General features: G+C 33.4%; 2 protein-coding genes across 3 annotated transcripts in view; one reads left to right on the forward strand and one right to left on the reverse strand.

Annotated features, from left to right (window-relative positions):
- Positions 1 to 14218, forward strand: part of LOC110663551 (UDP-N-acetylglucosamine diphosphorylase 2) — a 15024-nt gene continuing 806 nt past the window's right edge. Inside the window, exons 1-14 of one of the 2 annotated variants that reach the window (XM_058145697.1) lie at positions 1 to 386; positions 616 to 670; positions 783 to 934; positions 2289 to 2328; positions 4021 to 4113; positions 4188 to 4300; positions 4405 to 4479; positions 5103 to 5142; positions 5247 to 5329; positions 5432 to 5509; positions 11384 to 11527; positions 12276 to 12343; positions 12463 to 12509; positions 13664 to 13784. In XM_058145697.1, the coding sequence (XP_058001680.1) occupies positions 216 to 386; positions 616 to 670; positions 783 to 934; positions 2289 to 2328; positions 4021 to 4113; positions 4188 to 4300; positions 4405 to 4479; positions 5103 to 5142; positions 5247 to 5329; positions 5432 to 5509; positions 11384 to 11527; positions 12276 to 12343; positions 12463 to 12469 (1119 nt within the window). In that variant the 5' untranslated portion in view covers positions 1 to 215 and the 3' untranslated portion in view covers positions 12470 to 12509; positions 13664 to 13784. Of the gene's footprint in view, positions 387 to 615; positions 671 to 782; positions 935 to 2288; positions 2329 to 4020; positions 4114 to 4187; positions 4301 to 4404; positions 4480 to 5102; positions 5143 to 5246; positions 5330 to 5431; positions 5510 to 11383; positions 11528 to 12275; positions 12344 to 12462; positions 12510 to 13663; positions 13785 to 13860; positions 14018 to 14218 lie in introns of those variants that run through there. The other variant, XM_058145696.1, reaches the window with a different exon arrangement.
- Positions 8816 to 14218, reverse strand: part of LOC110671685 (urease accessory protein D) — a 26730-nt gene continuing 21327 nt past the window's right edge. Inside the window, exon 8 of the mRNA XM_058145698.1 lies at positions 8816 to 8956. Within this exon, the coding sequence (XP_058001681.1) occupies positions 8846 to 8956 (111 nt within the window). The 3' untranslated portion in view covers positions 8816 to 8845. The remainder of the gene's footprint in view (positions 8957 to 14218) is intronic.

A 14218-nucleotide genomic window follows, 5' to 3' on the forward strand; every position in this document is an offset into this window, starting at 1 on the left:
TCCTAACAGGGTTAATTCCGTCATTGTGTACTTCCAAGTAGGTGGTTACTCTCGCCACGGGTTGATTCTTGTCTTCCTCGCTACTGTTCTCCCCTCGCTCTCTATAAGCAAAGCTTAACCAACAAACTGTAAACAGAAACCCAAAGAGAGATCTACATAGAGAAGCCAAAATTTTCTGCTCAGATTCAGAGAGAGAAGAAGAAGAAGAAAAAAATATGAGAGAACCGATTGAGACTAACGCTTTATTGCCATTAACGCCTTCGCCTCCTCCTCCTCCTCCACAGGCTTTGCTGGAGAGGCTCAAAGATTATGGTCAGGAAGACGCTTTTGCTCTCTGGGATGAGCTCTCTCCTGACGAGCGAGACCTTCTTGTTAAGGACATCGAGGTCAATTCTTCACCTTCTTGTTTTCGATCTCCATTTCTTTCTCTTGTTCCTTCAACTTCCGAACTGAGCTCAGAGTTTTAATGAATTTTGAATTTTCTGTTAATGATCTGATTGGTGAATTGATTATTAATGAAAATATGATTACTCAATGTTTGGTTGAAACTTTGAATTCGAAATCGTTTTTGGTGTTGGAGGTGATGAGTGATATTTTACTTTTCTTTGGTTGCAGGGTTTAGATCTTCCAAGGCTAGATCGGATAATTAGATGTTCACTTCGTTCTCAAGGTTGCTTTCTCTTTGGATTTGCGTGTCTCTTGGGCATGCAGACGTGTGGTTCTGTTTAATTAAAGTGATATTTTTGTATGGTTTTAATGGTTGAGTTGGTTTCGTTTTGCAGGGCTACCTGTAGCTGCCATAGAGCCAGTTCCTGAGAGTTGTGTGTCTACGGTGGAGGAGAGAACTTTGGAAGAAAGAGAGAGGTGGTGGAAGATGGGATTGAAGGCGATCTCTGATGGGAAGTTGGCTGTTTTGCTTTTATCCGGTGGCCAGGTACTTTTTTGTTCTAGTTTATTCATTTTCTTCTTCTTTTTGGTAATTAGTAATATGGAACTTTATACAATTCCTTTTTTTTTTTTTTGAAAAAAAAAGGGTGCTAGTTTTATGTGTTGATTGCCTTTATTTTTTTGTCCATTTTTATGCAAAGTATTAGTAGTTCAATGATTCTACTTAAAAAAGCGTTAATTACTCAATAATGCTATTTAGGTGGGTATTTGCTAGAGGAATCTTTCTCTTTTCGCTATAACTTTGGTGTGGAGATGCTTTATTGGGAAGATGCCCACCAAAGACAATTTGATGATCATTTTTTGTTTCCTTGATAATTTAGATCAGAGGCTATAAATTTTTCAATGAATAGTCACTGTTTACTTTATTAAACATTTTCTGTAAACTTTCACATCGGCTCTCCTTCTCCCTCCCTCTCTTTCTCTCTCTGGTTAGTATAATATTACTTTCTAGGATGTCCACTTCTGACATTTTGCTTATAGTTATGTTTATCTAATAATTTCAAAAGGAGTCTAATCTTGTTTCTACAAATAATTATTACTTACCATAAAGATGCTTTATAGGGTTGTGGATCAAAAGGAGTCTAATCTTGTTTCTACAAATAATTATTACTTACCATAAAGATGCTTTATAGGGTTGTGGACACTTTTTTCATCAAAACAAATTTTATGTATATTCACACACACACACACACACACACGCACATATTTACATGCTTATTAATTAATTTATGTATAGGAACTATGTTTCAACAGGATTTGAACCTGAGACTTCCTAATGAAATTTCCAAACTCTTAACTGCCCAGGAGTGCACTCGACAACAAATAGTTTTCCATTATAGAGAAAACAATATCCTCATTTTCTGTATCATGGAAAATTAGGAGACCTTATTGAGGCCTGAATTCACCATGGGCATAAAATAATAATGTGGGATAAAAAAAATAATGGTTTTGGTCAGTTTAGAAAAGTAATAATTCTTGCTCGTGCACACCATAATAGTTGGAATTTGTACATATCTGGATGAAAATTAAGTAAACCAAATTAGTTTTCACCGTTATTTTATAAGAAGGGAAAAGAAAAACTAGTTTTGACCCACTTTTTGTGAATCTTGATAAGGCATACATGTGTGCATGTTGTTGGTCGAGGTTTAAATGGACTTGGATTTGCATAGTCTAATTAATTTATATATGTGAGAAGTTGTTATACTTCTCTTGCTTCTGCACATTATGTGATGTTTCTTTTACAATTTTACCTTTATACATGTTAAATACATTTTCTTCCTCTCTTCAAGCATATGTTTGATTGATTGATGGATTTATTTTTCCATAATTGAAATATGCAGGGCACAAGGCTGGGAAGTTCAGATCCAAAAGGATGTTTCAGTGAGTGATTGCATCATGTTCCTTTGATTTGGAAACCCATCTGCTGTGATTCTGATTGTCTTTACAAATTTCTCATTTAGTGAGGTCTTGAGTATTTGGAATTGTTGCCTAATGATCAGAGAAACTTTTACATTTTAACACACTCGCAAAATGCATTGAAGAAATAAGGTGCACTATCTGTATGGTCACATATATTCTATATATGTTGGAAGTTGAAAGAGATTTAGTGACTGAGGTCACCATGAGGCAGATCACTTCTAGGCTAAAAAATATGAGTGCAAAATGGCTTGAATTTGGATAATTCAGTGGCAATTGTTTGAATCCTGATTTTGTAAATGTAGCATGAGTTTATCTAGGTACCTTTTGGTTCAACTTTTTTGCTTTCGAAAAAAATATATTTTTTTTTTAAAATTTTGTTGCAAAGCAAAAGAAATAATAAAAAAGATTTTTTTTAATGTGAATAACTGGATACTTAAATCAAAATGAATCCTTACTGACTCATTTGCCCAATTAATGTTTAAATTGGTGGCAGCTGTGGCTGTGGTGGTGGCAGGCAGTTGGTGTCTTTTTTTCCCCCCTTCTATACGGAGCCCACCATTATATTGGAATTTTTTTTCTTTCTCATGAAAAGCAATTTTATGCTTGGGTAACTTACTATTAGGTCCCTATATTTTGTTAAAATTAACTACATAGTCATTTTGTTAGAATTAAAAAAAAAAAACTTTAGTTGACTTGTTTTAGCCTTGGTCAAAGGGAATAAAAAGCATGAATAGTTAAAATTACAGGGACTAAACAGTATAAATAGTTGAAATTAAATTGACTAAACAGTGTAAATATTTAAGACTAAAAACAAGTTGACTAGTGTTTTATTTGACAGAAGGACTAAAGAGATTGATTTTACAAAAATATAGGGACATTTTAATTGAGTTTTAAGAAAATAAGGACTAAGTAGTTAGTTTTGACAACTACAGTTAGCTGATAGTAATTTTCCTTTTATGCTTTTTTGTTAAAAAATATATTTTTTAATATATAAACAAACACTGTTTTTTTTTCCTAATAAATCAGCAAAATGCAAAAAAGGTTGTTGTTCTAGCAACTGAGTGTTTGGTTTCACTACTTACTTTTAACTTTTGACTTAAAATGTATTTTTTTTTAACTTACAAGTCAACTTAAAATTAAGTAGTTGAATGTTTGGTAAAATTATTTAAAATGTTATTTTTAAATAATTTAAGTGTTTGGTTAACATGTGCTTAAAAATCAAAAGTATTTATTATGTCAAAATGATGAAAAATGATATGTGGCATTTTTAAGTAATTGAGAGTTTGTTAAAATGAGGGTAGTGTTGGCATTTTTAAAAATTATTAGGATAATATTGTCTTTACTTGGTTAAATAGTAGTTTTAAAATTAGACCTTACTTATTAACTTCTAACTTATTTTAAGTATTCTTTTTTAACTTATAAGCCAAACCAAATACTATTTTATTTCTAACTTTTTACTCATAAGTAATTTTGACTGATTTATAAGTTAAGCTAAATTCCATGTAACATTCATTTGACATGGAAAGAATTTTATGGTACTTCAATCCGCCGATCACATTTCTAAAATTAGGAATTTTAGATATTTAAATACAATATGTTTGTAATTATACAATTGTGGTTTCATGCTTATACGTATATTTTTTTTCATTTCAGACGTTGGACTTCCATCAGGCAAGTCCCTTTTTCAACTTCAGGCTGAACGAATTCTGTGTGTCCAAAGACTAGCTGTTCAAGCTGCAAGTGAAGGTAAGATTCAATTCTCTAGTTTCTGAATGTTTGTACTAATTTAACATGCTATCCTAATAATTTATCATGTGTAGGTTCTGGTGGTTCGGTGTCCATACATTGGTACGTAATGACCAGTCCATTCACTGATGAGGCCACTCGCAAATTTTTTGAAAGTCATAAGTTCTTTGGTCTTGAATCTGATCAAGTAAGAGGCTTCAATTCGCCTTTTTTATAAAAAAAAAGTATATATATTTTCATTTATCTCTTCTATTTTTGACTTACTTTGCAAGATCTTATTCTTTAATGCAGGTGACCTTCTTTCAGCAGGGTACTATACCTAGTGTTTCAAAGGATGGCAGATTTATCATGGAGACTCCATTCAGAGTATGGCTTCTTCATCTTGCAAAAGAGTGACCTTACAGTTCCAGAGTTTTTGTTGAGCTAATTCATTGTATCATAAGATTTTGTTGAAACCCTTGCTATAAACTTCTCTTTCTTCCTAGTTTTTGATGTCTCACAGAAGAAATGAAAACTATATTACAGTTTGTCATTTACTAAGGTTGTGAGAAGTAGAGTGCTTCAGCAGCCGAAAACATTGATTAGGCTTGCTTTGATAGAATAGATTGATGCCATACCCAGATTTGGAGTCCCTGCATCAATTTTTTTTGGTAATGATGCACAAATAAGCCTCACCAGTTACAAGACAAGGGAAATTGGAGCTGGACCAGGCAATTTTCCCCCTTATTGAGTATCCTTTTCAAGGACAAAAACATGTTTGCTACCACCCAAGGCTGACAATACCTCATTGCCGGGCCAAGGTCTGTCCAGCAGTGCAAAATGGTTTGTCATTGGATGGACTTCAGGCTTAATGTTGTTAATTGTTGTGGCGTTACTATGGTTATTCTTGGAACAATTTACCCATTTTTCTCTAATTAATTTTCCTCATTTTTCAAATCTACAATCTTACATGCCCATCCTTTAAATCACGAGTTTGATTTTCTTATCAGGTAGCTAAGTCTCCAGACGGAAATGGAGGAGTATATGCAGGTAGCCTTGTCAAAATCTTGTGCGACATGCTTGTTACCATTTACACAATTTGCCGTTTTCACATTTTGGCTACTTACTTGTCTGGTTTGATCCCTATTCTTCAGCTTTGAAATATTCAAAATTATTAGAAGATATGGCCACGAGAGGGATTAAATATGTGGATTGCTATGGAGTAGACAATGCATTGGTTAAAGCTCTTTTCCTTCTTTTTCCCCCCTCAGTTCTATCAATTTTCAAAATTGTAGGAATTTTGTAAATTAAAATGTAGTGATTAGCGTCTTGAAAACAGGTTCGTGTAGCTGATCCGACTTTTTTGGGATATTTCATTGATAAAGCTGTAGCTGCTGCTGCAAAAGTTGTTCGTAAGGTAATTAATTTCCTGTGTATTCGAACTTATTTGAGAACTTCTTTAAGGTGTAGCTGCTAATGTGATGCGAGTGTTTTGCAATATCTATTAGAGTTGGGAGATGAAAACAAAAGAAATTGGGTAAAACAAGGAGGCAAACTGGGTTTAAAAGAGAACCTGAGAGTATTTATTGATCTAGAAAATTTGAACAGAAGCTAATTTTGTGAGGAAATTTTTATATGTTATACAGGAAAAATAAATAATTTTTTGTTCTGTTATGCGCTCCCCATAGGCCTCCTGATTTTTTTTTTTTTTCATTTGTTTGATGGTAAAGGTTGTCTCTGAATTAATCCAACGTAAAATAAATTTTGAAGGCAATCATATTTAGAGCCAAATGTTGCCCAACGCTGAAGAAGTGGGGAGCCTTGTACATTGGGGATTTAAGGAGCCAATTGTTGTGTTTAATTACTTTTCATTTCTTTTTATCTTGTATTCTCTTCATTTTCCCTCTGGTTGATGTTGCCTCTCCTGCCAAGATTTGGACAAACTTTTTCCTTTGTTTTCTAGAACTCCCCATGTAAAGTTCACAAGGAGGCTACCACTTCATTGTTAATCCTATATGGTCTTGCATAGCTTATTGTCTTTTGGTGTGGGTTTTACCATAAAGAAGGTATGTTAAATGAAAAACTTAACTGTTTTTGGGGGATACTGAATGAGTTTTTAGATTACCTTTCCATAAGACAAATGACTTTTTAGATTAGTCTTACATAGAACAGATAAAAGTTTATGTTAGACTTAAAAAGAAAAGTTTTTAATTTTAGGGTGATTACTATTTTCCCCATGAGGTAAGGTCATAATCACTAGCAGTTCCTGCTGTTTGACAATCAACCTAAATGGTCCCTAATATTTGATTCCATTAACATTGAGTCTCTTTGTCCTTAGTCAAAAGTAAACAAGTAGTTAAAGGCTTGAAATGCATGAAATTCAAAAAAAAAAAAAAATGCCCTCAATCATAAAAAAAAAAATCCAAGAAATTATTTTAAAACAAAATTCAAAGAAATAATTTTTTTTAAAAAAATTTCTCCTAGAAAAAAACATTAATTTCCAAGAATAAAATATTTTTCTAAAAAAAAAATCCAAGAGAAAATTTCAGAAATTTTCCCTGGAAAAGGTTTTTCCAAGAAAAAAAATAATGCAATAAATATCAAACAGGGCTAAAAGTGTCTTTTTCGGTAATTTAACTTTGAAATATTGACTTGCTAGTAATTATGATCTAACTTCAAGGGGAAAATAGCAGTTCTCCCTTAATTTTAGATAAAATAGTCTGCTCCCATGATCTGGCAATGGTATGATTCATTAACTATGTCATAGTTGGAAGTTTACTTGATATAATGAAGACAGTTGCCACTGCATAAGGGATGATAAGGAGCTTAAGAACACCAGACAATGTGGATGGCTTGACTAGGGTTTGGAAAAATTGAAGTTTTGGTGTGTTATTTGGTGTTGAGGATACAGTTTAGGTTCAATTGAGGATTAAAGGGATAACTTTGCTGATTTGGAAATCCAAACTTGAAAGACATTTAATATAAGGGGAAATAAACATCAAGTATAGCTAATCCTGCATAGGGTTTCCTAGGCAGTCATGCCTCCAAAAGAGTTGTTGAAATTTCTTTGTTGTCTCTATCACAAATTATGTATTATGGTAAGGAGCTCAATAATTCAAAAACAGGGAAAGCGATAACAGAAATAAGCAAATATTCTTCCACGTTCAACTCAAAAATACTACTTCTTTGTTTACAACAGTAAGATGAAAAACATACTCAGCAGAACAATAGCCAAAAAGATTAAATAAGCAAAAGAAAATATGCCAAGCCTGCAGGATTACAATCACAGCAGAAAGATTTCTGCCCTTACTACACTAAATTCTTCACACCTTCCTTATAGTAGTATTCTATTACTAGAACCTTCCCATCATTACTCTTCCACGTGTCAGCATTCCCAGATCCTCCTCAAGATTGTTCAGCTGGTATCGGTAAGCTGGTGCCCATATTTTTGCTGCCGATACTTTTTTTCCCTTCTAGAACACACTTTGAATGCTCTGGGGCCAGGCCTGCTACCTCCTTTCCTATCATATTACGTAATGTTTATATTGGTTCTTGGTACTACAGTTAGCCTCCTAATTGTAATAATGAGCATAATCTATTTAAATACATTACTGAGCCAGAAATTGCACAGTGCCAGGAATAGTATTCACAATTGATTTGGGTGTGGTGATATAAAAGATAAGCTATGTTATTTTAACTATAGAAGACCAAACAAAGACCACACAGGAAAGACCAGTTTAACTAAATAAAACATACAGAAAATTCACTGGCCTCACAAATTCCTCATTCTTTTATTTTATTTTTTTAAAAGAGGGCTGTTGTTAAAGGATCAGCCCTAATACTTTGAACTGGAAAAACTTAAAGGAGTGTAACTAGCAGCCAACTATCTAAAAACCTAAATATGTACTAGAACAGACACTAGAAGGTATTAGGGTCACATCATTCTTGGAAAATAATTCTATACTCATTTTCTACCCTTGCTTTTCCTGAGCTCTTTGTTGACTGCAGGACTTAGCATGTGGGTTTCTGAAAAGCCTGCATGCGTGTTTGGCTTGGGCTATGTGTGCCAAAGAAATGGCTTGTTAAAGGGATTGGCATGAACTAACTTTAGTTAATTGAAATTATGAATTTTCTTATACATAAAATTGGCGTAGAAACTTTGTAAAGCAAATTAATACTGCTTGAAGTAATGCTAGGTTTTTCTAAATTTTTAGGAATATAAAATTTCATATTTTGAAGTACAGTGTATGGGACACCCCTCACCCGTCTACAGTGTAGCTGAGCAAAGCATGTTACACGGAGTGCCCGATCACCTTATCTTATTTTATTACAAATCCTAGATCTTAATTTATTAATAAAAAGGCTTTTAAGTGAAATTCAGACCATTTATATCCTTTATTTAAAATTTTAATTTAGTTGAATTTTCGCAAATTTTATAGAAAATCCGGCAGAGTGCCTGTTATAAATTGAAAAAACAATTCTTCTGAACCTGTTAAAAACACTCCCAATAAATCATTGATATCATCAACTCCATTTATCATCAACACAAGTTCGCCATTTCTCGCTAATCTCAATCTCAATTTCATTCATTCTGTTCAAAACATATATAATTAAATTCAAACTCAAATTTATGAAGGAAATACTGGAGTTCATTAATTTATAAATCTACCAATAATACAAATGTTCATAATTTACATAGCAAAATGAGGGTCTAATTACAAAGATACAAAATTCAAAAATACAAAACAAAATCCTAGTGTCCTACCAATGATGCACTGTAGTGGAGGTGACTCTGAACTCCATGCAGATTAGTAGTCTCACCTAGTCTGAGGTCTGTTGGGCTCTCGATCAGTGCTTCCAGTACCTACGCGTGACAAACAGTGATACGCTAAGCAATACAGCTTAGTGGTGCCAATATAAAATAAAACTAAACTAATATACATAAATATGTAGAATTTATGTAATGATTATGAGCAAATTAAAATTTTAGGTAATCATTGATATTATTATTAATTTAATACTGTTATATTTATTATTTGGTAATCATTTATTAAGGTTTAATTTAATTGTCCAAGTAACCTATGTAAATCGACCGGACTGGATAAATGAGTAAATTGGCACTGGGTACGGAGTACTTCGGCCGTCACACCATCGGTCACAAAATGTCTCAAGGTGTGCAACAGAACAGCTAATAAGCCGTAATAAGCATCAGGCACAAGGCCCAGTAACTCAAGTATAACAGAATGGCCATAAGCCATAATATCACATAATGACACGAAATGCCATAAATCACGGAATGGCATAAAGCCATATGCAATACTGCTATTGGAACCCTATTGACATGCCAACCTATTCAAACCAATCATTCTAGGCATACTAGGGCATTTTATAAAGTTAATTATTTAATTTCTTGTTTTTTGAGATTTGGTAGTTACTATTCATTTTACTAATCAAACATAAATGTTGACTTTTAAATACATAATAGGTTTGTTATTTCTAATTTCACCTAGATACCATATTTTAAACTTTATACTTGTTAGCACTAGTTGCCAAACTCAATTCATAACCCATTGGTTATTATTTCAAATTTCCAGATTTCATAGTCCATGTTCGCTGCTCTATTAGACCAAGCTATAGTAGGAATTTGGCTAAACTTTATTCATAAAAGTTTTTCTCTTTAATTCCCTTTTTGAATCACTTCATTTGGAGTTTTGTAATTCAAGTTATGTCATTTTTCCCATGGCTGGCCGGATTGGCCATTACTTAGAATTTCTGGGTAGAAAATGGTTCTGGCAGTTTTGTGTCTTGACTTTGATGGACAATTTCATTAGGTTATGATCAAAATTTGGGTTTATATTCCTCATGGAAGTTGTTTTAAATTGTCTAAGCTTTCCATTGATATAAAAATCAGGTCAATTGGACTTTTCTACATAATGTTATGGCCAAACGAACAAATTCATTTGGTTACTTTTACCAGGTCCAGAATTGATTATCCGGATTTGATCAATTTTTAGGTCATCTTAAGTTGATTTTCTGGACAGAGCTTCTACATCAAAGTTGTGTTATTATATGTCTAATTTCACTTCCAATTGAAGTTACACACATCAAGTTATTGCAGCCTAACTACACTGGACTAAAGTCCATTAATTCTGGCACATTAGGGGCAGCATACCAAATCAAGTCTTAATGCCACAATTCACTTCAATTTGTGGTCAAACATTACCAAATGGTCACTAATTGACCATTAGAACATTCATCCACCATCACATGATTAAAACCCTAATTCTCAAAATGCCCATTTCATGCACCCCATGCCAAAGTAACATTCTAATCATGTATACATACTAGCAACTCCAACAAGCATAATTTATTTCATTTAAATTCATCAATTCACTTAACTACATAAGCTGGCCAAAATCCCTTTTGAATTAAACATGAATAATTTCTCAATTTCCCTTGAAATTCTTTTCATATTTATACTAAATTTCAAATTTACAAGAAAAGTAATGGAAGAAAATGGCACTAACCAGGAGAGAGGAAGTGATTTTCGGCCATGGGAGGGATGAGTGAAGAGGATGGCTGATTTTATCCCTTTTTAATTTTCTATTTACTCTTTTAATTAGTTTTGTCAATTTATGATTGGGTGAGACTTTTTAATTGCATCATGCTTACTCAAGCATGATGTAATAATTAAAATTTTCTTTTATTTTTCTTTTTCTTTCATTTCTACTCATTTTTAATTAAATTTTTAGTAATATTTATTCACATTTTATGTCATATAATTTGTTTACTTAATTGGACAAGTTGGTCGAAAATCATCTATGAAGGTGAAATGACCAAAATGCCCTCCGTTTAGCTTATCGAGCTAAAGTTGTCTGTACCGATTTATAAAATTCTCTAAGCATTTCCTTGGCATTCTATTGCCATCGAAACCTCAATAACTCTTCTCTGGAGTCCAAAAAATTATTTCATGGGGTTTCCCTACGGGTCTAGAGTCGCTAACTGTCTTCACAGTAGCTTCCCGTTAGGTCACCTATCGTTGGAGCTACGACTTATTTAACTTTGTTATATTTTATTTCTTAAATTTTCCTTAATTTTTCTTATCATTATTTGAGTTATTTATGACTCCTCACTCTAGTTTAAATATAGTTCCAGGCATTCTGGCTGTCTGGACAGACATTAATCACCGGAACAGTAGAATGTATGGACTATCTAAAGTGAGGGCGTTACAGTATAATTCTGAATTCTTTAAGTTTTCTGCTTCTTAATTGTTTATGTGTTCTGATTACAGGCCTATCCTCAAGAAAAGGTTGGTGTGTTTGTGAGGCGAGGTAAAGGAGGACCTCTCACTGTTGTTGAATACAGTGAGTTGGATCAGTCACTAGCTTCTGTAGTCAATCAGGAAACTGGACGCCTTCGTTTTTGTTGGAGTAATGTATGATCTGTTTTTATGTTGTTTCATGTGTATTGCAGATTTGCATATTGCTTTGTTAACTTGGTTTAATTGCTTGAAGATAAAAACTTTAAATTGTTGTTTGCCGTAAGTTCTTAGATGCTTCTTGGAGATGAAAATATATTGTTTGATCTTACAATCATGATAAAATTTTCAGTCCTCTGTTTTCTTGGATTTGTTTGATTTACAATTTCTTTCAGTTTTGACAATTCAAGCACTCTAATATTAGGTTCCAGATGCATTTGGTAACATATGAACTGATGTTTGTCTGCTTTAGCAACTCATATTATTAGATATGATGTTTTATTTAGGCCAGGTGGGTGAGCTTTGTCTTATGGTACGCATTGCTTTGGATAATGAAGTGCATGTGTGTGTGTGTGTGTGTGTGTGTGTGTTTGTCATAGACTTTCTGGGACACATTATTAGAAATTTAGAATAGTGGTGAACTGTATTTTTAATTAAAAATTTGATAGAAGGAGAGGGAGAGAATGCATGGATAAAATTGTAGACTATGCAACAAGGCATGTGCTGCCTGCCTAGTGGATGATTTTTCCCCCATATTTCCAATATTCTTGATTTCATTTCTTATTATAAAAGATCATAGACATTGGAGCTGCTCCAAATTTTAGCATTTATTATGGTTTGTGCTTCAGCAATTGTAATGCTTTAACAGTGGTTTTTCACATTCTCTTAAACTTGTCTTGAACTCTTGCCACTTTTTGGTTTTCAGGTGTGTTTACACATGTTTACTTTGGATTTTCTAAATCAAGTGGCAAATGCTCTCGAGAAAGACAGCATGTTAGTAACTATCCTGTTCTCATCATATAGGATGATAAGATTTTATCATTACCTATCTGACATATCTTTCTTTCCATAAGTTACATGTTTAGTCCTGTAATATTGCTTCCTCTTGGCAGGAGTTGATTGATAAATTTTCAAATTGGAACCACTACACATATAGTTTGTATGTACAGCATCATTGACCTATTTGTTTTGTACTAGTTGAGCAATCGCTTGTTAGCTCTTTAGGCTATGCTTTTTTATTATTTTAATAAATGTCCTAAATTTAGGTTTAAATTAAGTCATAAATTATTTATGTAAATGGATACCACACTATCTGAAATATTTATAATAATTATTTCAATTACAATTATTTACTAAGTTTCCCAATGATACTACAAGGATACTACTTTAAGTAATGTGGGTAATGCTATTTCTCTCCTCTCTCTATGCCCCAGCCTCTTGTGGCAAGTCAAATAGGTTTATTTGATACTTTGACTTTACTGCTTGTGGTGGTGGTGGTGGTGGTGGTGGTAGTAGTTCCCATGAAGGCATGGTAATAATAGAAGCTTATGGTAATTTTGATGTTGTTGCGGGTAAGCATGCGATAAACAAGCGATATAATGCAAATTTTCTAGAGAATGACTATCCATATTTAGAAAGTTAGGGACATGTTTTCATCACAAAAATTAAACAGAATTTAACTGGAAAAAGAAAAGCAAAAAATAAGCAGAATTTAACCAAACCATCACACCTCTTTTTATTAGTGTGGGTGTGTGTGAATGTACATTCCTATATGCATTAAATATAAAAATCTGTTTCAGCTTTTTTGCATAGCCTATTTTATTATTGATTTTATGATGATGGTCAAATGTTGATGAGGACTATACTTAGCTTATCTTGTTTGAAAAAGTGAAGACAATATTAGCTGTGTGGTTGTGGTTGCTGCAATTTACTTATGCTAGTGCACACTGAATTCTGAGGATGATTTATATTATGAACATTAAGCCTACAGTATCAGTCTTGTCAAATGGAATCAGTTGTAACTGAAGAAACAGCAGGAAACCTATCTACCTTCTAGTCTCTATTTTTTCACTGCACATCTGATGGGTGAACATGATCATGTAATAATGTGCACAATACATTTCATGCTACATCCCTGTATATGATGCAATAGAATGGAGGTTAGGTCATCTACTGAAACTCTTCTTTTCAATTTGAAAATATCATAGCCACATTCCTGCACTTGAGGTTAATTTTACTTTTCTAATTGTATTAAGGATCTTGTGCTTCTAATTGTATTAAGGATGTTATTGTGCACGTGCTTTGTGAATGCAGTTACCATCTCGCAGAGAAGAAAATTCCTTCAATTCATGGATTTACATTGGGATTTAAACTGGAGCAATTCATATTTGATGCATTTCCATATACTCCTTCAACTGCTCTCTTTGAGGTGACGTTATCCCTGCTTCTCCTCAGTAAAACCCTTGTATCCTTTTTTCTGTTACTTGAAAATTGTCTGTTCCAATGTGCAGGTATTACGTGAAGAAGAGTTTGCACCAGTTAAAAATGCCAATGGGTCAAATTTTGACACTCCAGACAGTGCTCGTCTGCTTGTGCTTAGGCTCCACACTCGCTGGGTAGTTGCAGCAGGCGGCTTCTTAACGCATTCAGTGCCCTTATATGCTACTGGTAACTTCATGCTCTATTTTATATGCTTTATCAGAGTTTTTTTAAAAAAATTAATTAAAACAGAAAAAACTGAGTGCACATTTATAACGGGGTAAATTAAAGCCAAGGAAAAGATTGGAGGGAGAATAGGTGTTGCTTTTTTGTTTTTCCTTCCACTTAGATTAGGTGTTACTTTAGACTACGCAGATTGTGGAGCCAGAT

The sequence above is a fragment of the Hevea brasiliensis genome, chromosome 4 (genome assembly GCF_030052815.1).
Source record: "Hevea brasiliensis isolate MT/VB/25A 57/8 chromosome 4, ASM3005281v1, whole genome shotgun sequence".
In the NCBI taxonomy this organism is placed as follows: Eukaryota; Viridiplantae; Streptophyta; class Magnoliopsida; order Malpighiales; family Euphorbiaceae; genus Hevea; species Hevea brasiliensis.